Source organism: Thunnus albacares, chromosome 4 (genome assembly GCF_914725855.1).
Source record: "Thunnus albacares chromosome 4, fThuAlb1.1, whole genome shotgun sequence".
NCBI classification, from domain to species: Eukaryota; Metazoa; Chordata; class Actinopteri; order Scombriformes; family Scombridae; genus Thunnus; species Thunnus albacares.
Genome location: NC_058109.1, coordinates 28789208 through 28813236, shown reverse-complemented (window position 1 = coordinate 28813236; position 24029 = coordinate 28789208). Strand labels below are relative to the sequence as shown.

At 40.4% G+C, this 24029-nt stretch overlaps 1 protein-coding gene across 3 annotated transcripts in view; it reads left to right on the top strand.

Annotated features, from left to right (window-relative positions):
• cdh4 (cadherin 4, type 1, R-cadherin (retinal)) overlaps positions 1–24029 on the top strand; it is a 200717-nt gene that overhangs the window by 121490 nt on the left and 55198 nt on the right. For all 3 annotated transcript variants that reach the window (XM_044349577.1, XM_044349578.1, XM_044349579.1), the window contains 2 exons: positions 1824–2050; positions 9666–9848. In XM_044349577.1, the coding sequence (XP_044205512.1) occupies positions 1824–2050; positions 9666–9848 (410 nt within the window). The remainder of the gene's footprint in view (positions 1–1823; positions 2051–9665; positions 9849–24029) is intronic.

The window sequence follows — 24029 nt, the reverse complement described above, 5'->3', positions numbered from 1 at the left end:
AATAATTTCACACAAAGCTTATCACTCACATAAGGACATTCTCAACTGGGCTATGTTTTTTTTTTTTTTTTAATGGAAATATGGATTGCATCTGCCAACATAGACAGATGCACACATTGTCAAAACTGTGTTTACCATCCGTCCCATTACGCATGCAATTACTCAGAGGTTGAAAACAAGCAACCTCATTTGTGTGACGCTGAGCTGCAGTGGCCGCGAAGACTCTCATGCTTTATTAGCCTGTTGTTTGGGAGCTGCTTTTGACAGGAAGCTGGGCGATAAATTAAATAGATGGCTTGATAAAAAGCTTGCTGTGCAGAATTCTTCATGCTGGATTTTTGAAAAATCACACTGCCATAGCTCATAAGAGGCGATCTGTTCCCTGGGTGATTTATGAAATCAATTTGTCTTGTTATTAGCAGCCAGAGTTTGTGGGATAAGATCAGAGCACATGCATTTCAACATGGGGGTAGAGGGGAAAGGAGGGATGGTGTGTGCGTGTGTGTGTGTGTGTGTAGACATGCTGAAAACATTCATATGCACATTTGTGCCATTGCATCAAGCTGTGAATCATTGGATAATTTTGCATTGAGTGTTGATTAAATTTGGCATCAGAATAAAAGGATTTTCCAAATTGTCATGTCGGAGATGCTGCCGGTTTCCCCTGTGTTTTGTGCGGTGTAATGGCATATTCATGTCAGCTGTCACTGGAGAGTCTGCACTGATGAACTCAACAGCCGACATCATCTCTTTTCCTCTGCCTCTGTGCAATCTGTCGCAGACCTTTACTCATATGTGGAGTGGAAAGACGGCAAACATACTGACACACCCAAACCTCCAAATGCTCCTCATACAGACGCATATGGTACATTACTCTGGAAACAGGAATAGCACTGTATGTTTGTGTGTGTGTGTGCAAATATGAGCTCCCTCGCAGCTCCCTTTCTTTTGTCTCAGTCAAGCAAAACACTCCAAACAATAGTAATGATAATGAAACTTTATTTATATAGCACCTACATACAGGGAGTGTAGCTCAAAGTGCTTTACAATAAAGTGAAGAAACATGAGAATAAATAAAAACAGACAAATTAAAACAAGTGCAAATACTGTGCGATAAAACCAAGTAATCAAATGAATAACAAACAAAAGATACAGCAAATGACAAGAATGGGTATGCTAAGAACAAAAGAATATGTAAAAGATAGAAATAAAACAAAGGAAGGTGTAAGAACAATAACATGTAAAAGATAAGAATAGGACAAAGGAAGAGTGACAGTTAAAAACTTACAAGCATTGTTGAATAAATACATTTTCAGTTGTTGTTTAAAAATGTTCACAGAGCTTGCATCTCTTATATCTTGAGGTAGGTAATTCCATAGTTTTGGTGCATAGTTAACAAAGGCTGAGCTATCATTTCATGTCATTCAAGACTGCACTCCATGTGCTTGGCAGCAAAACATGGAGCGCAATCGGCCCAGTCAGCTTAATGCGCTTTAGACCTTCTCTGGAGAAGCCAGGGAAAACGTTGTTTTGACATTGCTATCTGTCTAGTTTGGGAAAAGAATGATATAAAAAAGTATTAGGTTCCTCTCTGTGTATTCCAGTTCAGAAACAGATAAGCAGTTTGTTTAGCCAAAGATGTCAAAATCAGAATCAGAAGTGACAGCAGAAGGGATGAGATATTTCAAGATGCGTCTTGATGGATGCAGGTTAATCTTAAGCCTGCCAGATGTGTCAAGGATTTGCGAACACCTCATGGAGTAAATCTTACTGTGCTTCTCTCTAATTCTGTACCCTCTCTCCCTCTCTGTCTGTCTCTGCAGTGAAGTTTGAGGATTGCCAGCATAGCAGAGAGGTGGGCTTTGTCAGCAGTGACCCCAACTTCAGCGTGAGGCCTGATGGGATGGTGTATGCCGAGCAGGAGGTGGCCAACCTGTCAGAGCCTGTCCAGTTCATGGTGACGGCCCGGGGACTACACGACCCACGCATCTGGGAGACCACCGTTAAGCTGGCCCTGGCCGGACACCCACATCCTTTACCCCTGACAAAGGTAAAGGGGGAAAACAATTGCAATAAGACAAAAACACAAGGGCACTGAAACTAATAAATAATACATTTGCATTACACTTTGACAAATATAAATTGGGTGTTTACCACTAAAATGCCTTCTCCCTGCTTTACCACTTCTAGAGACTAACAAGCCATGTTCCCATCTGACCCAAACTCGTTTATCCCCTGTCTCAAACTCCTTTCAGTTGTTTGGTCCAGATTTGTTAAGCTCAGACTCCCAAGACATATCTTATCAATCCTCTTTTTCATGTCTTGCTCTTTTTCACAAGCAAGAACAGTGTAGAAAACATTTGGGTGGCACGCTTCTTACCTTCAGCCTGTGCTGACTGATGCATTCACTGGTTAAAATGACAAATATTACCAGCTGCAGATTATATCAGTTGTTAAACAGTCACACCACTGTTTAGGAAAGGATCCAGCTGATCCAGCCATCACACAATTTTCAAGAGCGTTTCAGGAGTAGTTTATGCATGTGGATATTTAAGTTTATATAGTTCTACATTGGGACCTCCAGTGTTTGGAGCAAGTTGCTTGTGAAAAATCAGGTGTACAAATAAGAAGGCAGCACCTACAATTTCAGCGTCAGATACATTTAATCAACATTTCCTTTCTTATGCTGTTCATCTCATTTTCAGGTTGTAGCAAAATATTATGAAAATTAACATTTTTTACTTTATTTACTTGCAACTGTTGAAACTAAACTTTATAATATTTGATAAAGGATTGGATCAAATCTTTTGTTGTTTTATGAAGCTGTAAAAGATCTTTCTGTCAAAGGCTCCTAGAAATCAGCTGAGACAGGAGACACTAATCACCTTAACACAACAAATAAAATATGAACAGGATGAAATGCAATAAGGCAAACTACTAATTAACAGAACCATTATGAGCCAAGATTTCTACTTTTACCATTTACAATAAGGACACTTTTGCATGTCTTTCTTACACTGTCCATGTATATACATGTCCTGCTGTCTCTAAATTAACATTTTATAAGAGTGCATGCACAGCAGTAAAGATGCAGTGCTTCTCTGTGTGACAAGTAGAGACATGGCCCTATTTGCTACCAAGGCACTATTAGCGACCGTGTAACTACACAAAGCCAAATGTATAGCTACTGACTTCCATTGCTGGGCTGCACTTTGTTGAGCGACAAACCCATTATCATTATTCCTGCACTACTTGTTGAACGCCATTGGGCTTAATGTTCAGTCATGTTTCTAATCATGACAAAAAGCCCAAGACTCATGTAGCTAAAGCAATTGCAGAGTGGGGATTAAAATTCTGCCCACTCCTGGCAGTGCAATAATGGAGACTGGGAAATAATTGACATTGATTGAGCTAATGTTCCACTCTGGCAGAGTCTGCGAGGACCAGGTGATGTAGTTTCAGTATATAATTATGTTCCCCACACTGTGGAGCTAGAGAACGATTCAATAATTGAACAAGAAATAAATGTGTTGTCTCTAATCGCATGGAAATAGGAAAACCATCTTTAAAAGGTTTGCGTTTTTTTCTTTTTCTTGCCAGAACAGTGTTTACATGCGTTCTTGTCACTTTTTTTTTCAGATGTTATAAATGGGTGTTACGGTAGAATTTAGTCCAATCTCCTGAGTCTGAAATTGCTGGTGTGTTCTGAAGAGAAATTATAATAAATACTTGTTAGTGCATAGTCCTAAAAAATATAATTATAAAAAGTGCAGTATGCGCTACAGGATAGGATAGGTAAGGAATACCTAGCTAGGCCAAATACTTTGGTCTGTGGTTAATTTAGTTCAGTCAGGAGACAAACAATTATTTTTATTGACACAGGCACAATAATGACGAGAAATGTGAAAAGTCTTTTGCAATTAGACCCCATCCTGACATCATCATATTTATAAAAGGGATAGTGAAGCCAAAAGTAGAGTAGGACATCCCCCGATGGAGTCTAGACTGGTGGTGGTGATGGATAAAGAGAATGCTGAGATCTGGATGATGAGAAGAGGAGCAGGCTTCTGGTGAGCTCAGACCTGGGTACTGGAATGATGAACTGGAGGTGAATGGGGTGGAGGAGGGTCGCGATGCTTCGCACTGAAATGACAGCTGATAACGACAAAGAGGAGAATAGATTTAAAGTTTGACAGCTAAGACATGATTGGCAGATAAAAAATTGTGGTAAAATCTGATTGGTTTCACTAAAAGAGTTAACACCCCTAATCAGCTGATACAGAGCAAGAGAAGCAGGGACAGAGAGAGGGGGGATGAGAATGAATGAATCAGTACATAGATAGTCTTACTTGAACTTACGCTAAGCTTAATTTTATTCATTTATTGTGTGTTACATACTCCAATACTGCTGTTTTTGATGGTGTCAAAAAATGTGAAATTGAGTGACAACCTCCATGAGGACTTGACTTGAGTGAGATGAGTGACGTTCATTGACGTGGAAGAGGCAGAAAGTTAATCCATATAGCGTAGCTGAGACTGGTTTAAATTTGTGATCTGGAATAATGTCAAACGTCGAGGTCTTGTCGCCTTGTAGCTCTCCTTGGACTGTACTTAGGCACAGCAGTGCTTTGAGCTAAATGCTAATTTCATCAATTTTCCAATATGCTCCCAATGGTAATGCTAATGTACAGCAGGTATATAGCCTACAGTATATTTACCATGTTAGCATGCTAACCTTTGCTAATTAGCACTACACACAGGGCTGGTTACCAATAAGTATGAAACCAAAATATTGGCCAAATTACACTTTACGTATCTGCATAGCTGGTGTGTGTGTGTGATGTAAAAATACCTGCCAATCATTTGTGATTTGTCATGTGCGTGTATAATGACAGAACAGAATTGCATGTGTGTCTGCCTCCATTGTGCAGTACATTTGGCCCTTTAATCAGTGGCACCAGTTAAGATGCTGTAGCCTTAATTTTACTCATTGGCCAAAATGAACTGTGAACAGCAGTGAGTTAGAGAGCTGAACTGTCCCATTATTTGTTATTGCCCTTCTCCCTTTCCATATTTGTTTTCCTTTGATATATGACATTAAAACTGCTCAGTTCAATAAACAGAAGTGTGCTGTGTGCAGTTCAGTGCAATGACTTGACATGATGTCTGTGAATTGACGTTAAAACTTATGAGTTTGATCAATGCAGTGCAGTCTTTTTGAACTGTGTGGCCCATTTTCATTTTCCAGTTTGGTAAACACGCATGGGGGTGAGTAGTTGTTATCTGAGCCCATCTCTTTGTTCTGAAAGTCAATAGTTATTTTGGAAAAGAGGTTATCATAATCGCATCATCTAACCGCAGCCTACTGTGTCAACATGGAAACAGGAGCAGAGGATATACAGCTCAGGATATCCTCTTCTTCCCAATGGCGATTAAAAGACAAGTTATTTGTTTCACTCTTGCTCTGTGTACAGATGGATGATACGTAGATAGAGATGCTGTACTGTAACAAATTATATTCTTGGTTCATCTCTACTGAGATGAACTGAGTCCAACACAGAATATAGCGTTCTTCTCTTCTTCTCTACTACAGTATGCTATGCTTACTTTGTTATAAAGCACCAGTAAGAGTGCATTGATTTGCTTTTAATAACTGGCTAAGTTTCTCACTGTTCTGTTTTAGTAGCAGAAATTAACATACTTGGAATGTGCTCCGTGATCGACTAGATCATTTTAGTATTTAATTTTCCAGTGCACAATACCGCAGCAATTGAAGTGTAGAGCATCTTTGGCCTGAGAGCCCTTTCCACTGTGTTTATGTACTCAGGCTATCTCACCTCACACAGGTAGGGCCTCTCGTTGAGTGCTCTCCAACTCGTACTGATTTCATGGCACGTTGATTTGCCTTCTCCACCAGCTTAGAGCCCATTAGTTATGCACCAGTGGATTTGAAGTCGACTGGTTGCCGGAACGGGTTTTAGTGCTTATTTGATTTGCATTTTTACCACACTCTCCCCAGACAGCCTCACCTGTTCAAGGTAGATTACAGCAAGGGCTGGCAGCGTGGTGGAACGTAAGACCCCGGGGTCCACTGGTCATTGAAAAGCAACACCGGCAAGGTTGGATGGTTGCACTTTTGCTGTGTGCTTTAACTTTGTGATTATAGCCTGATTATGTTGACAATCTGCATCGGAAAGCTGTGAGTCTCAACAGGCAAATAACATCAGTGAGAATTTCAATACTTCTTTTTAATTCAAAGTTAGATTTAAATGTTATTTTTCTTCACTTTAGCTTTTTTGGAGAAGATCTCATGGGAGAACATTTTCTTACTGAAGACTAACACTCTGATCTCAGTTTTTATCATAGTGAACCAGCAAAGGGAAATAACACTGCAGCACTGAAAGACACACAAAAAAACACATCAAAAGACCTGAATCAAATGTTTTCAGAGCCACACTGAACACAGAACGGGCAATGAGCACACACTCATATTGTATTGTTCTGCCTGTTTGTCAGACTGATAACCTCCAGATGTCAGCTCCAAGACTCGGGGGCTGCAGGCCTGAAGAATGCCCCTGCAATGTGCAGGCTGCCTGGGAGCAGAGAGCTGGCAGCTGGCCCTGCCTGCCTCTGGGTGTCAGGAGCCCTGGGTGCATCAGGGACACACTAACTGACTCCTTGATGCACACACACACTGACACACACAAACACACACATTCATGCGTACAGACAAATACTCCTGCACATATGCTCATGCATTATTTTTACACATTTGCATGTGTGCACACATGCTTGCATCAAGGCCAGCATACATGATTTCCCATATGTGCACACAGCCATGACTGAAATCACTCCACATGCACATACTGTATACACACACAGTCAGACTGGAAAAATACCCAAACCCTAATAAGCACCTTGCTTCCTGACGGCCCACAGAGAGTTGGTTCCGGTTTTTCTTTCTTTCCTTTGTAATTCTGGTGTTGTCTCTAAGCCAACTGCCTGTCATCTGCCATGCTGTTTGAAAGTGACAGTCACATGCAGCTGCTACACTGATATCATCCACAAGCAGACGTACAATAAAAGACATCTCTCTTTCATTGTCTCTCTCCATGTCTGTCTCTCCGCTTTACCATCTCTCTTATTCATTTCTGTTTTGGCAACATTTCCAAAGGAATGTTGTGGCCTGACCAATCAGATGCTTCATCCTCATTATCGTCAGGTCTGATGTACTGCTTTCGTCAGCAGGCTGAGTGGCATATAGAGCAGCTATTCATACATTGTGTGTTTCTGCTGATAGCGGGAAGGCAGATAAGGACTTTATCATAGTAGCAGCACACTGGGCTGAGCGAAGATGAGGAGGAGTGTGCTCGTTGAATCAATGTCCTCTATATTCATAACTGTCCATATGCGCTGACATGTAGGCAGTCCTGATGATTCATTATCATCCGTCAGAGAGAGTGTTGTTTATCCTCTGTTGCATGTTTGTTTTGTTTTTTACATCCCTTGTTTTGAGAATCTGCAAATATATACACTGCCACAGAAACATACACACACATTCACAGACAGGGACTAATTCCACCTGCCGCCCATGGAGGGGCTGGCACGCACCTTGCCTGCCCCGTGCCAGTTGGTACCTGTGAGTGTTTTGGATGAGTGGAGCTGGAATGAGAGTTATCTTATCTGGGAAACACATCTGGTCCCCTCGTTCCTCTTTCTGTCCTCTAACCATCTATCCCGGTCGCCACGCTCCCTCTACGTCGTGCTCATGCCCAGCTAAATACACAGCCCTGGCTGTCCAGAGGCCTGGCCTGCACTGAGCTTGTGGTCCAATGCTGTGAGCTGTGAATATGTGAAGAGTTAAAACAAAAGATGAAAAATATACACAGCATTTGCTCAGGTGTAGCTGACAGTCTGCCTCTCTCACAGACAAAGCCGGAGTATATTGATAGGCTGAACTTCCGCCCTGTGTTTGGCATGGCAACGTGTTAGTGTACGTGTGCGCACATGTGTGTCTTTCTGTGTATGGCTGCGTTGTGTGTGTTCCAGGTGGGATGAACAGGAGGATTTCCAATGTGCTTCAGGTGACAGCGGCACACTGCCAATGTGTTTGTGTGTGTGTGTGTCTGTGTGTGTGTGTGTGTGTGTGTGTGTGTGTGTGTGTGTGTGTGTGTGTGTATGCAGGGCGCAGAGACAACAATAGGATTAGGTGGATTACAGCAATACAACAATCTTACACAGGAGGACACCATAGAGGATCGGGGGGAAAAAACTCTTTTACACACCCTTCTAACCCCCTTATTTCACAAGACAAGATGAGTAAGAACACAATCTTCTTTTTGCAGCTACAGCTGGAGGGAGTCATCGCAGGGGGCAGAGGGGTTCAATATATACATCCATACATTCCTACCTGGAAGCTGCCATTAAACCATGGTTCTGTATGATGTTCATAAGTACCTCATCAAAAATAAGACATAGAACACACATTCAGACAAGTCAAGCATTGACCCTGGACTGAGGTATACTCTATTAATCCACAAAATCCAACCACTTTTCAATACTTTTTTAATGAAAAAATACCAATAGCATGTGACATTTTGAGCTGCTCTTTATCTAAGTGCTTGCAGCGAGGATGAAACTACTAGGCGGTCTCCTCTTTCTCTCCTCTGCTCCCCTTGTTATTACACAGGTATTTCATCAATACCTGTTTTGTCTGATGATAGACCTCTGTCAGGGCAAAGTGTCACTTTGTTTTCTTGTTTCAGCAGGGACAGAGAGGATGAGGACAGAACATGTTGCCTGTCTGAAAAATCTGTGCAGGGATGCAGACGAAGCACAGCACGTCTGGCCCTGTTCACACCTGGCATTAAAATGTGTCTTGCATTGTGATCTGATTGTTCAGACCACATTCGGAGGCGGTCTGGGCCACATATGGCCCATTCTTTTAACAGTGTGTACGCAATGTGTCCTTTCTTTTCCATTTGGGCTGAAGAGTTTTGATTTTACCCGCATGCCAAGGTCTTTACAAACTTCTTTTAATTTCTGACACACTAGGCACAAGAAGTGCATTGCTTACTCCTGCTGGTTAAAAACAACAACACATTTAGTCTTTGCAAACAGAAATGATGTACATGTTTAATTGCATATAGACCAGGGAAGTGAGCTCCTATCACAAGTGGTCACTCCAGACACATGTGGAGACGCATTCTAATGCCAGGTGTGAACTGACGTACTTAGAGCTGTCCACTTGTGATCAGATCACCCAAGACACATGTTAATGCCAGGTGTGAACAGGGCCTCTATAAACAAAACCCGGCCATGTAGCCTGGGGGAGGTCTCGCTCTCTTAGGCAGAAGCCGAGGGCTTGGGCAGGCTCAGGTGTCTTGCCAAAGGCCTCATGAAATGTGATGCAGCAGCATTCAGAAAATGTTTATTTATATTTACTTGTGTTTGCCTCTCTGTCACTCTCACAAAATGGGTTTATTGTTGGTTTGACACCCAGTATTTCAGTTTCAATTTTAGCAGAGGGGAAAGCGTGTCATTTCACAGCACTTTACAGATTCATCTCCTACCTGTCTTAGCAAAATAGCATCCCTGAAATGATAACATGCACATGTTATTCAATGCAAAATGTGATATATGATATGTTGTTTTCTTCTTTTCAGGTTGGCATTGAAGAAATGCTGTCAAGAGTTTGGGAATCCCAACCCAGAGTTATCAAGTTTTCTCGAAAACATCAGAGAAGCTCCTCTGCCAATGGGCTGAGGCGACAGAAGAGAGACTGGGTCATCCCACCTATCAATGTGCCTGAAAACTCCCGAGGACCCTTCCCTCATATGCTTGTCAGAGTGAGTGACAGTTATAATTTCAGCAAATACCACACATCTTTACTTGATTGAAAAAACCTTTTGAAGGCCACAAAACTTTATATAACTTGTCTTTGTCGATGAAACTGTAATTTTTAAGAATCCAAGAAAGACTTGATAGACAACCCATGTATTCTATCTAAGTACTCAGGCCAGGGAAGCAGGAAGAGTGGGGAATATACTGTAATATCTCTTACAATCACCAGGAGGCCCAGAGACTATTCTGGTATTTTCTATCAAGCACACCCAGCAGGCCAAAAGCACTGCTCTTGTCTCCGATTTAAGTCATGATGCCAGGTGATTTGTCTGCTGTGCCTCTGGGCATCACAGACAGGTAGACGGACAAAAAATAATCCTTGCTTGGAAAGCACACAAATACGCACTTCATGCTTGGTCTCAAAAGAATAGATCTAAAGATTACTCAGGAGTATTCTCTCTCAGTGGCATTGCTACACATGTTAATATAGCTGGTGGAGTGTTTTTTACATCACGTTGCAGATTACAGCACATTGAAATTGATGAGTTATCATGATCCATATTCTTCCAAACACATGTGATAAGTAATATTTTTTTTAAAGGGGACATATTCTGCACATTTACAGGTCTATAGTTTTTAATCTGGGGCTCTACTAGAATATCTCTGCATGACTTACAGTTAAATAAACTCCTTATTTAACTCATACTGACCCTTTATGCAGCCTTACAGTTCAGTCTCTGTCTGAAACAGGTCATTTTAACTCCTGTCTCTTTAAGGTCCCCCTCCCAATAAGCCCACTCTGCTCTGATTGGCCAGCTCCCTTGGGAGACTTTCACTAACTCTGGAAGCTGCATCAACAAACCATGAAACAAACTATAGTAGTAGGGTTTCACTGCTTTTTATGTTCTTTACTAGGGATGTCAGCTTCTCAAATACATCCGTGTATCCGAAATCCTATCTGAAATATGAGAGTGGACAACGCAAACAACACGTGGAAAAACCATAGCAACAACCTCAGCAACAAAGACAACTGAATGGATGGCTGTTTATGGGCATGCGTGACAGGCAAGATAGAAAAAAATGAAGCGTTCAGAACAGGTTGAAGCCCTGACTTTTGACTTGCAGGGAGCATTTCTACATACATTCACCTCAAGTTTTAGAACTCTGACCTTGTTTAGTATAGATATCTGATATCATGACAGTATATAAATGACGGAAAATCACAAAAAATACACTATGCCCCCTTTAAAGGAATGCTTTTGCTGGCAGTTTTTATTTTAACTTGTAATAATGGAGCAAATGATTCTGCACATTGTAGTTTTATAGTGAATGGCACTACCTTGGCACTATATGACAAGTTTCCCATTAAATACTAGACACACAAAAAGGATAAAACTACCACCTATCCTCTGCCAGCCTAAAATCAATCAATTTTTACAGTGCAGTTCAGCTACCAGTCACACAAATATGAGAAAAAAGTTTAACTGAACATATATGTAACCAGTTTCTAATTACAACCAGTAGAGAACAATGGATGTTAAAAATAAGGAAAATCGAAAAAGGAAAGTTTCCAAGGAGGCGTTGTAGTCTCTGCTCTGTGCTGCTACTCTAAACTCTCCTCACTCGCTGCCTCTTATCAGTCACCCAGACAGACGTGCAGCTTTCAGCTGGCATTTCTCACACACACACACACACACACACACACAAAGTCCCTTACGCCCATTTGTACAGCGAGGCTTACACTCCCGGATTACGGAAATCGCCTTTCACCAATGTGTCGGCAAGAGGGCAGATTTTCCACCAAAGCATGGAAACACTCACCCTCACAAAACACACACACAGCAAGGCCATGGAGCGTCAGGGGAGGCACCAAATTGTACTTCCCCGCTGGAGAAATGGACCCTCTTTTATCCCCTTTTCACATGTCGGGTGTTAGATGACGGGATTAAACCTCGAGGGCTTCCTTTGTGTGTGTGGCTACATGAGTGTTGAGGTTGAGGTAGTCTGAGTGTGGGTGAGTGTGTCTACATGTACAATGTGTGTGAGGGTGCATCTTTGTGGTTGCGTATACTATATTTTAAGACTGTATAGGTGTGTCTCAGCCCCCAGACATAGCTGAAAGCAGTGCACCATGGTGGATGTGACTCATGCTGTCCGTTGCTCTGTGAGCTCTTCAAAAGGGTGGCGGCCAATTATTGGCCTGGCCAATTATCAGATCCAATATTCAGCATTTTCACGATTATTGGAATCATAATTTTTTGTTTCCAATTGCTGATATGTGCTATTTTGGCTCTGATGCAGCCGCCTCCCTCTGTCTGTAGTCACCACTCTGTGGTCTTGAGCAATGTCCCACAGTACACCACTATCTGATCTATCTGATCTATCTGGTTACACATCACAAGTAATAGCCTATCAACACTGAAGGCTGTGCATGCTGCTGTGCCACAGACAGCACAGAGAAGCATCTGCAGACTGGATCAGCTCCAGTGAGCGAGCAGAGCTGTCTTTCGAAGGTAAGGCAGCAGATATTACCGGAGTTGCAATAAACATCGCAATCCTCTACGCTGAAGTTTTAAAAATACCACAATCTTATGATCTATTTCTATGATGACAAACATGCCCAGTTTCCCAGATACACTGCTGAAAGTGTCAAATAATGCACTTTATTGCAGTGATATAACGTAAGTTAAGCTGATGTTGAGTCTTGTAGAGCTAAGTTGAATGTGATAGCGAATGTCAACAAGTTAATTTGTTTAGCCATAATTTAGCCACCTGACTACAGCAAAAAAATTGATAGACTATAACATTACTGTCTTTCATGCTTACTTACCAGGGCTGATCATACTCTCAGTCTCAACCCACGACTACTAGTAACATTACTGAAGCTGTCTCTGACTCTGTTTCTTGTAACTGTTAGAGAGGTGCAGGATTGTTGTTAGAGACTCAAGATGTAATAGAACTGCATCTAAGGCCTGTTAATCCACACACGGACTGCATAGATGGTGTACAGTTGTCAGAGTTGAATAGTCACTTCTATTGCTATTGTACATATTCAGCTATAGTAATCATTAGTAATGAAGTAGCCTAATTTTGACTGACAGGTTCCCTACTATAACATGTTGTTAATATATAACATTTAAACAGTGGTGGAATAAGTACTTAGATCCTTTACTTAAGTAAAAGTATTAATACCACAATGTAAAAATACTTAATTACAAGTAAAAGTCCTGCCTTTAAAATCCTACGCAAGTAGTACAGAAGTATTACCAGCCACAGTAAATTTACTTAAAATGTTAAAGTAAAGGTACTGGTATTGGTATCGGCCCTGAAAAAAACATATCAGTTGACCCCTACTCCTCAGTCCCCTGCTTTCTCTGCAACACAACTCTCCATTAAAGCAGGCAGCTATGGAGAGGAGCGGTGGGGATTTTGTGCTTTATCGTGCCGGTCTCAGAAGTGGCCAAGAACAACCTTTAAAGTGTACGCACTTGATTTCAGGACACACCATCTCTCATGTGCTTTGGAAACTCTTTGAATTTTCTTCACTTGTGTTTGTACACTCAAGCCTTCACACAGTCAGGTTCGCCAGGTTTAAAAAGACCAATTAACCCTCGGCGTGTAATTACCGCTTTGCAACCATCAAATAATGTAAATGACATGCCCAAAGAGGTGTGTGGTGGACTGGTGCTCGCTTTCTCTTTGATTCAGTGAGAGTGGAGAAAGAACAGGCAGCATGACACTGAGTACAATGAGAGGCTAATGTAGCTCTGCCTCTGTAGGATATTTCATCCTAGTTACACTGACAGATCCAATTACACACACAAAGCAAACTCCTCACTGATTTAATTGTAAATAATAATTCACATGATCACAATGCTTTCACTTATTACTTCTTTGTCATTTTATTTTATGCATGGTGCCATTCAGGTTATGTTCAATTGTATTCTGACTTTGCCACCATCATCATCACCATCACATCACAGTCCTCCAGCTCATATAGCAATACCCTGTTTCACTCTCTGAAAGCTACTTTCTCTTCCTTGAAACAAAATAAATGCGCTCTCTTTCTCTCTCACACACACACTAACACACAAACACACACATTGACACACACACACCAATAGGGTGCAAGAGCTCCATTCCACTGTTGGCCATTTTTACCTTGACATGTGCAATTCAGTCATGAAGAACCACAAGTGGTGCAGCTTTGATGGCATTGATTTACCATTGTGCTCAAATGGAATATGCTTCCGAGCTTGCGCTGTCAAATTATTTGACATGACAGATATAAGTGCAGTGGAAATAGAGAGGTTGAAAAACAGCTTAAGTTAAATGGATACTCAGGTATATGGCAGGATCTACTCCTTTTGAGAGACTGAAAAACAGTAAGGGTGGGAGATGGAAAGGGGAGAAAGGGGGACAGGCTGAGACTGAAAAAAAAGAAAAAGAAAAACATTTTGGAAGAGTGCTGTAAATCTGCGGGGTGAGGGAGGCCAACATTAGTTTCAGGCCATTTGTGGCATTCTCATCTCAACTGTCTCCTTCAGCACCTACACCGGGGCCAATGAGGCAAAACTGATGGAAAGCAGTCTGAATATGGGAGAGAAAAGATCCTCCTTTCATTTAACCAGGCCTCAAACACTGTCTCTCTCTCTTTCTGACCATGGTTAGGACAAGGAAACGAACAATATGAGCTGGAAATAATTGCACACATTGTGGAAGGTTATTTTAATATTATGTGACTGAAGAGAAATGTCTGTGTTTGCTGTTCCTTTTGTGAACGCTGCATGACTCTGTGCCCTTTCCATGGAGCTAAATTAAACTGTAATGATATGTATAATACATAGCCTTTATCGTACATTCACATTCTTGTAAAAAAAAAATAAGGGTGTTGAGGTGAATAGGTGAACTGGGATATTAGAGTGCATCTCAGCATGATTTGGTTTACCTCATTATTTTGAATAGCCCATTAAGGTATTGCTCATGGATAATGTAATATGGTACAGTGTAGCGTTGAATGTGTCACAGTCAGAGTGACTGGAGGCTCCTCATTTAGAAGGATTTTATTAAAAGCAAACAGAAGCACACAAACAAAAACAAATGGTTAACTTCACCCACCACTCAAGTTAACTTTTTCATACTTTGGCAGAAGAAAACATGCTGCTTATTTTACATGGCTATGTTGGATTTCTAATTCGGTTTACTGTGCAGATCAGCTAAAATATATGTGATATATATATATATGTGTGTGTGTGTGTGGGAGAAAGTTAGCTCAATGACATTGTAATGCCTGTACTGTTGTTTGCCTAGTACCCAAAATGAAAACATGGTGGTTTATTTACAACCTCATATTGCACAGTGTATTTCATTACAGCTCATAATGAGTTTGTAATATGCTTTTTGGATCTGCTTGTTTTGTCTGCAGTTTTATTGCATCCCTTGTGCATTGAAATACATTGTGTCCATTGTGTCTACTTTGTGTATGTGGGTGTATGGGTGTGTTTCCACAAACATATTCTCTCACAATGCAGGATAAAGCGGCATTGAAACAGAAGCTTGAGCGATAGTAAGGTTGTATCACTATTTAAAACATTACATTACATTATTCAAGACCAAATTGATCTAAATTTAACATTTAACAGAATTATTCATCCAAAAAGCAGTTTTTACATCAATGACTTATTACCCCAGCTCAGCTTCCTTATGGAAAGTACTTGTACTCACATTCCTTCTCTTCTGAAAAAGGCAGTGGGGGATACTGCAGGAGCAACAACAGCAAAATAAAGTTTCCAAACGATTTCATTCAGCATTCCAAAAACATGCAGTTCTAACCAAACTATTGCAAAATAATTTGCTTCCTTAAAATCATGTCATGCCTGTCACCACCTGATTGGCAGGGAGTCTGAGCTTCAGTTGTTGGCTAGTAAACAACTATAATTTTATTTCTCTAACTTTGAAGCAGTACATTAAAACAATACATTGTATTAACATTGCATGTTATTATTGTTAGCACTGTCTGTAAGGGTAGTGAATTAGAATTACACATACTGAATTACCACAGCAAATTAGACTCCAGAGCATCTAGAGAGAATTTTCTTAGATATGTAGATACAGCACTTTATTAAACGGGAACTGTGAATCATGCAAAGGGTAACTTCTTATTTATCTTATACTGGCCCTTTACGCAGCCCCTCAGTTCAGCCTCTGTCTCTAACAGGCAGTCTTAGCTCCTGTCTCTTTAAGGCCCCCATCCTGATGAACCCACTCTGTTCTGATTGGCCAGCTTCCTGGAAGTCTGCTGAGGGGCAGCTGTATCAGAGTTGTGTTAAGTTACTGCAGAAGTAAACCCAACATTTCCTGCTTTACTGCTTCAAATTTAAAGCTTTTAAATGACTAAATAACAGGAGACTTTCATTGTGCAGAACACGAACATTACAGGAAATTAAACATGTTCCTCACCAAATTAGCGGAGCCTCATTAGTGGCGCTAAAAACCAGGCGACACAACAAAATATGGAGATATTTTGAGATGTTTTTGCTTAGTATAACAGCCACAATATTGATGATGTTTGATGAAGAGCTGCAGACAACCAGCACACCTTTAACAGGTAAACTACTTATTTTACTTTGCCCTGCTGTGTAATGGAAAAACACTCACAGAGTGCCAGCTCGACTTGAGTCATGGCTCGACATGACTATCCCCAAAACAATGGAAAAATAGAATAATATTAGCGGAGTGGAGTAGTAAACTTACATGCTGTGTGTGGAGCAGATGACCATATAAAGAAATCTGTCACAAGCCAACTTTGACTCAGGCTGAAAATAGAAAAAAAATGTTGGAAATTGAGCATTCAGAGCAGTCTGAAGCTGGTGATTTTTGCTCACAGGGATTACTCCTATATATGTTTACCTCATTATTTGACACTTTGGCCACGTTTAATATGAACATCCGATATTGTAACATTATATATATAACTGAGAAAAAGGAAAAGTATAATAGGTCCCCTTTAATTCCAAAGGGAAATTAAAGTGACATAAATCAAAATACAAAAATAATGAGGTAGGTAAAAGAAACAAATACAATTAAAGGCTAAATTATATACAAAAACTATAAATAGATTCGTCTTTGTCCTTACTGAAGGGAAATCCCACATATGGAGCACTTTTTACAGTGTCAGCACTGACAAAATACCTGTGTTCTGTCAAATGTTAACAGTGTCGAGATCTCAAAAGATGAGGAGTTTGGCAAATATTTGGGATTTAATTGGGCTCAGATGCTGCAGTGGCTCAATTTTGTGGTATTCACAAGTGTAAAAGAGCGCTGCTCCCCTGTCCTTCCTTGTAATGTGTCAAAATATCTGTCCTCATTAAATTGCCATAGCAGTGGGCTTTATTACTGATCTGTAAGAACAAACTAATTTCCACTTTCTATCGACAGCAGGTAAAGATTAACATTAATAAACTATAACCATGTCAGTACCTCCAAATAGCTCCAACAAATCAGCCTGTAATTCCTTTAATAGCAGTTAAAGTTATCATTAGTAGAGCCGATAAGCATTGGTTCCTACAATCAGCTACTCATTACATCTCAAATCTCAGAGTCTCATTTTTCCCCAAGTCTACAGTATGTGCAGCATCTGCCTGGGATAGAAATTCAGAGTCAGTTTAGCTTTCAGCTTCAAGGAGCAGACAGAGCTTGTTGACATGTCTCATTTTAGTTTAAATCAGGACACTCCTCATTGCTTTTTCTCCTGACACCATCCTCAGATTGTGTCCCAGAATCCAGGAGTTTCTTGGTGCTGAATCATCCAGAACAACACGGTCTCCAAGAATAAAGTTGCTCTGATGTTGTTCCATTTCCATTTCCACTTTACTTTTTCATGATGAGGAGGTGCTCCCTAATCCAAGTCCTCTAAAAGAGATCCAAATATTTCATTTCATCTCCTTCAGGAGTGCAGGTCTTAATTTTTTACCTTTCTTACCAAACAGATGATTAAATGTTAGAGGCTCAAGAACATTACTATAGTTACTGTTATGATTAGTCTTTCAGTCAAATTTGCCCCTACTTCACAGCAGTCCATCCAAACTTGCTCTTTGACGAGTATTTGGTTAATACTGTCGCTTTCGATGCAAAGTTGAACTAGGTCTCAAGATCTGTGTTATGACATATAGTATACTTTGTATGAATTTTACAGCTTAGCTTTCTTCTCTGTGTTTTCACTTTGAAAATTGCAGTAAGTACATGCCGCTCCCACTGAAGTAGATGCAGGCACATATAAACAGCAAGTTTGCCAGATGTTTGATATAATCACATTCATTCATGAATAGCAAAATCTTTGACTTTATACATGAATGAACTGAAGTCTACAAAAGGTGTAATACAATTACTTTACACCTTTGGAGAAGTTCAAAGGTTTATTTCCTTATTTTTCCCATAAAAGTCCCATAAACAAAACTTTAAAGTTGCACTAATCAATATTTATGTTAACAGCTGAATAAATTACTGTTATTGTCTTAATGTGAAACAAGTTGCTTTTGGGGATGAACCCACTGAGAATTGTAACCCAACTCAGAAACAGTTCTCCTTACTGTGTAGAGCGTTTTAGCATCTTTTAGCTCTTTGTTTTGGTCTTACATCCTACAACTTCATTGTTTTGGCTCAATCTCTCCACTCTCATCAACTTTGTTTTCAGCCTGAGCAGGTGGCAAAAAAAAGCTCTGATTAACCCAGAGGACACTACCAGACCACATCAACTTTTTAATGCGCTTATATGTGAGTGTTGTATTTAGAGCTTATTATGCTGCTCCCAAGTGGTCAAAAAGTAAATTAATACAGGTTTAAATTACAGTAAAATAGGATAATCTCATTGATCTTTGTGCATTTCTGGCTAATTCTTCAAACTTTGCCAACATTTAACAGAATTGCAAAGACTTTGAAATCTCAATAAAACGTCAATAACAAGTCACAAATGCCAACGTTGGATTTAACTTAATTTTGTGCACTCAGAAAATATATTCAGATATTATATGAACACAATGTAAGGTGCAGCTCTAATATATAAATTAGCCCTTGGCCTAGAGTGTTAATGGATGTGCAGGACAATGCAGTCAGTATGTTCTGTGCCTTATGAGAATTTTCCAGAGACACAAATCTCTTAGCATAAAAGGAGTGTTTATGTGTAAACATTTGTGAACATTGCCTTTTGTTAGCTGGTTTATGCCTGTGTCTGTGAGGGAATGTGTGTGTATCTGTGTATGTGTGTGTGTCTGTATGTATTGTCTGCGTATTTGAGTGTATGTGTGTGTCTGTTTGTCATTCGCAGCATCCCCAGTCGGACAATTAGAAGGTGACAGTCCCATTAGAGCCAGCCCAGTAGTACAAAGGCTGAATGCTGTTGTGACTGACACGGAGCTCAGCCTCTCACTAAATAACTGTCAGTCTGCCTTCGTCCACTCTGACCCCTCTGGCAGCCTCCCTCAGAGCCACTCTAACTCCCCCCTGGACTCTCATTGGCAGCCTTAGCAGCTCCCTGAGCCAAGCATGGCCCTCCTTTCAAGCCTGGCCTCTAACTGATTGGTTGGACCCCACTTGCCTTAGGCATGCCAGAAGGGCTTTCAACTGGCCAACTGGCTGATTGGCCAGGCTGTCAGGGCCACATGTCTCCTGTGGGAGCGTGTGGCAGCAACTTGGGTTGAAGGTTGCAATTTGACAATGAAGGTAGGTGGAGAGAAAAAGTGCGAGAACAGCAGAAAGCTGACTGTCCCCTCCCTCCATCCATAACTCTATCTATCTCTATATGCCCCATTCTTTCTCTTTAATCAGCCTTCCAATAGCCAGTCATGTCTTCACTGTAATTATCCTGCGGGACATTTCTCTGTGCATGGAGCACCTGAGGTTTGGTTTACCTATTGTCCTTGTATTGGAAATCCTTGGGTAGAGCAGGAGAATGGAGCTATTTAACGAGTTGAGACTCTCCAGGGGTCCACGGTCTGTTCAGAGCGGGTAAGACAAGAACGTCGGCTTCTGCCTCCTCCATTCCCATCACAGAATTAGGGAATGTGGCTCTCTTTATAAGGCAGACAGAATGGCTGTATTTGCTCCATTCTTCTCCCTCGCTGCGAATCGGGGGAATTAATGCCATTGTTAATGCGGAGAGACCACTGGTACATTTCAACAGGATTCTCGCCTCTCGCAGAGCTCATCTAAATTGCCTGGCTAATGCCGTAATTGGGTTTGTGAGTCACTTCTTAACTTCCATTAATATTTGTTCTCCCTCTAATTGCCCCCTTTTTTCCAATCCCACATTTCATTCCTTCGTCTGGTTAATGGTCTGAGGTGGAGGCAGTGACGTGCATGTGCGTGCACGCGTGTGCGCTTGAGAAAGCTTCTAATCTATTTTTGAGCAGATACAAAATGTTAAAGTGGTGGGACTCCTTTCTCTCCTCTGGGTAATGATGAATGACAGAGGATGAAGTTGGATGATATTCCAGTTAAAGAAAGAGACATTAGACAGGTTCATTGTCAAAATTTGAGGAACATTGTCCAGATAACTGTGATCACAGTGTGAGCTGAGGATAAAAAAAATATCTGCTCCAAAGATTTAATATCTGTTTTTTAAAAGAGAGCCAAACTCTTTCATTTGAAGGTTATTTACTGAATATGCTGCCGGCATTCAGAATGCTCACCTTTCTTTTTCTGCCGTTTATTAAAAGACATATTACTTGACAGTGCATCTCTTTCTCAGATGTTTTCTTCTAAGCTTCCTCCCACTTTTCACACTCACATATAACTGGATTGTCTTTTCCTCTAATACATCACATCAAACCAGTTCTTCTGGAGGGAGGAAAACATCGCCCCCAAAAGGTTTCAGCTTTGTTTTCTGTAAATTGTCAAGAAAAAAAAATCTTGCTCTATTATCTTTAAATCCAAATCCACTTCACAGCAGCATTACCTTAGGAAACCTCAGGAACTCAAAGGATTCAATTTAATTGACCGTGTTAGAAGGTGGAGAAGAATGGCTGAATAACAGTGCCAGTACCAGAGCAGACAAACCTTCCTCAGGTGGCGACTCTTGCTTGTTTCTGTAGATGGAACTCTCTTTGCTTCCTTCCCACCGGGAGAAATGGGAGGAGGCAGCGCAGGAGGGTGAGAGACAGAAAGAGATAGATAAACTGATACGGCAGCACAAAGACAGAAGAATGGGAGAGCACAGCAAATGAAATGGAGGCAAAAAGAAAAATACATATTTCAGAGCCGCATGGAGCCCTGTTCATTTCCCATTCAGTTTCCGATCCATAATGGACTAGCCTGCCTGTGTGCCGAGATGCAGACGCAGCTGTTCTTTATGAGTATCAGGGATAACTGTGTGCGATGGTGGCTGTCAGCGGCTCTCACTTGAGAGATATTAAACCTGAGCTTTCTGCAGCTTTGCTCTCACAGACCTCCTATGTGACTATTTTTAAAACCATCCGCACCATTCCTTTCTCGTGACGCCGCAAAACTGACAGTTTTTTTTTTCCTTCTTTATCGCCACACTCTTGCATGTAAGGTTGTTATTGTATTTTGTAGGACAGAAAGTTTGAAGGCTGGCAAAAACTTGAGGTCCCACATTTTCCCTAATTGGAAATTTTGTTTCCATTTTGTCAGCCCATCTCTCTCTTTCTTTCATCCTCTGCTTCACTATTTCCTTCTATGTCATTTTGTTGGATGTTTGTGTGGATGGCCTATCAGACTATTTGAATTCCTCTTCCCAATCAAAAGCAGGGCACATCAGCTTTGAAGAGTGACAAGCACGCAGCAGGAAGGATCAAAGCAATGCAAAACTGAAATTTAAGAGGAAGTTAAAAAGCATGTAGTTTTGCCATTTCCCTCATGTACAACAAGGAGAAAACAGATACTGTATAACAGCAGGGAAAGATGAGACATTATCAAACACAGTGATTTTCAAGGATGCCTGTGTAGTTTGCAGATGCACAGATGCTTTTGATAATGCTGTTTAACATAGCAGTTCACCCATCCGCAGTGACTCATATTAGCAGCTATTTCAGCATCCCTACAAGTACGAAGGTTTATTGTCAGAACATTTTAACCCCAGTGGTGAGACTGAAGTCAGACTGCTCAGGATAGAAGGAAAATCAGTAGTCTATTTCAGCATTAAAACGTCATTTTCTCTCTTTAAAGCCACTCACTTGGGTGCCAGACCTGCTATGAAACTGCAAGAAACACAAAAAAAACATTAAATAGCTTTCCAGCAAGTGCCCAAGCCGACAGGCAGCTGTGTAAAAAGAAGCAGTAAAGCAAATAGAAAATGAGACATATTAGCTTGCAGCTGAAATTACAGGAAATTCACACTACTTTAGGGAAATTTGAGTCATTACAAGGGGGAAGAGTAGAGAATCAGAGAGAAAATTAGATTTGGTTATCCCTAAAACCCTGACACACTGTTGAAAAATTTTATGTTTTCTGCTTACACTAAATCCAGAAAATAAATCAACCATCAGGTGATCAATACCTCAAGCCAATCATGACTCTGTTTCTTATTATTTTAATTCTGGACAATTCAGGATCATGCTTTCATCACAGCTAAATAACCACATTGTCAGACAGAGTCTAAAAGCAGAGCAGGCTTTTGAGTATATGAGGCATCCAGTCAGTAAGTCGTTTCTAATAAAGGCATCGAGATATTTGGCAGACACTGTCTTAATTATGGTTGACAGCTATGACAGCTAAAGCGTGACTGAGAGGCCACCAGAAGGGCTCAGTCATAGCATGTCTGTCCCCGGAGTGGTTGGCATCACTTCCTCTCATAGTGCACCTCAGCATGGAAATGCCATTAATTTGCCTTTACTGTATTAATCTACTTAATCTACTATAAGACATCCTTGAAACTTACATACTTCATTCCAAATTGTAATAATTGTTATGTAGGTATTTAGCTTGTGGTGCCATTAGTGACATTTACCATCCCACCCAGCAATTTAAATAGCATTTTGCAGCTCTACAGTACATAATCTCTCTCTGTTTACTCTGTTATACTTGTAAGATTATAACATATACAGGCTTTAAACATATCTTTATTGGGTCAGGGTTAAGAAGAAGAACACATTATCAGAGCATGGCAATTAAATATAGCAGTTAAATGTAACTCTAGAATCAAAGAAAGAAAACAATCAGAGGCAAAGTTGACAAGATATTAAAAGGAAAGAAAAAGAAAAAAATAGCATTACATAAATGAGAGTACAAAGCATCATCCAGTTCCTCATACTGCAAAGTGTAAGATTCTCCACATACTGTACATAAAGCAAAAATTCTATGATTTATCAACCTGGGTCTTATTCTCATACAGTAGTTATGTCCATTCTGACTATAGGTCAGGCTAACTTTAAACTTAACACTTCCATTAGAGATTCAGGAGACACAGACTGATACTGTATGTTGCAAAACACAACAAAAATTTTATGTAAATCATTTCAAATACTTCTCTGAGTCTCTGAATCTGACTAAAGGTAAACATAGAAATTAGCCCCTGAAGGAGCTGTTGTAGCTAACTACATTGAAATATACTACATGCTGGCTAACCATGCTAACAATGCCTATCTGCGCACACCAGTTGTTAGATTTGTGAGACTACGGCTCACTGTTAATTTAGCATGTGTGCATACTAGACAAGTGATTAAAAAAAAAACTAGTAGAAAAGTTAAGTGCAATTGCTTGTTATCCAGTAGACTATGTGGACACTTTAGAGGCTTGTACTGCTAGCCCTGATATATGTTAGCTACAATAGCTTTTCTTGGCTAATTTCGTGTTAATTCCATTCAAACTATAACAAGCGTTTGAAAATATTTATGTAATTTTTTTTATTTGGGAAGCTTCAGGAGGTTTTCGCTGCTTCTACCAGTGGAAGAATGTAAATAGTCAAAATAAGCCACGTTGAAAAATATCAGAATTCTTCTTTAAGTGAATAACTTAAATTTCTAATGTATAATGGTGAGGCATATTGTATGTTACATATATGGAAAAGAAATATTTTCAACAGCAAACAACAGCTCATATTAGGAGAGATTTGACCCCTGCTAAGAAGGTTAAATGGACAGAATCTGGTCTTATAGTTGAATTGCATGCTGCTTATTCACAGTCATTGCAGACATTAAGAGAATATTTTGTAAAGCCAATTTTATGTGACACAT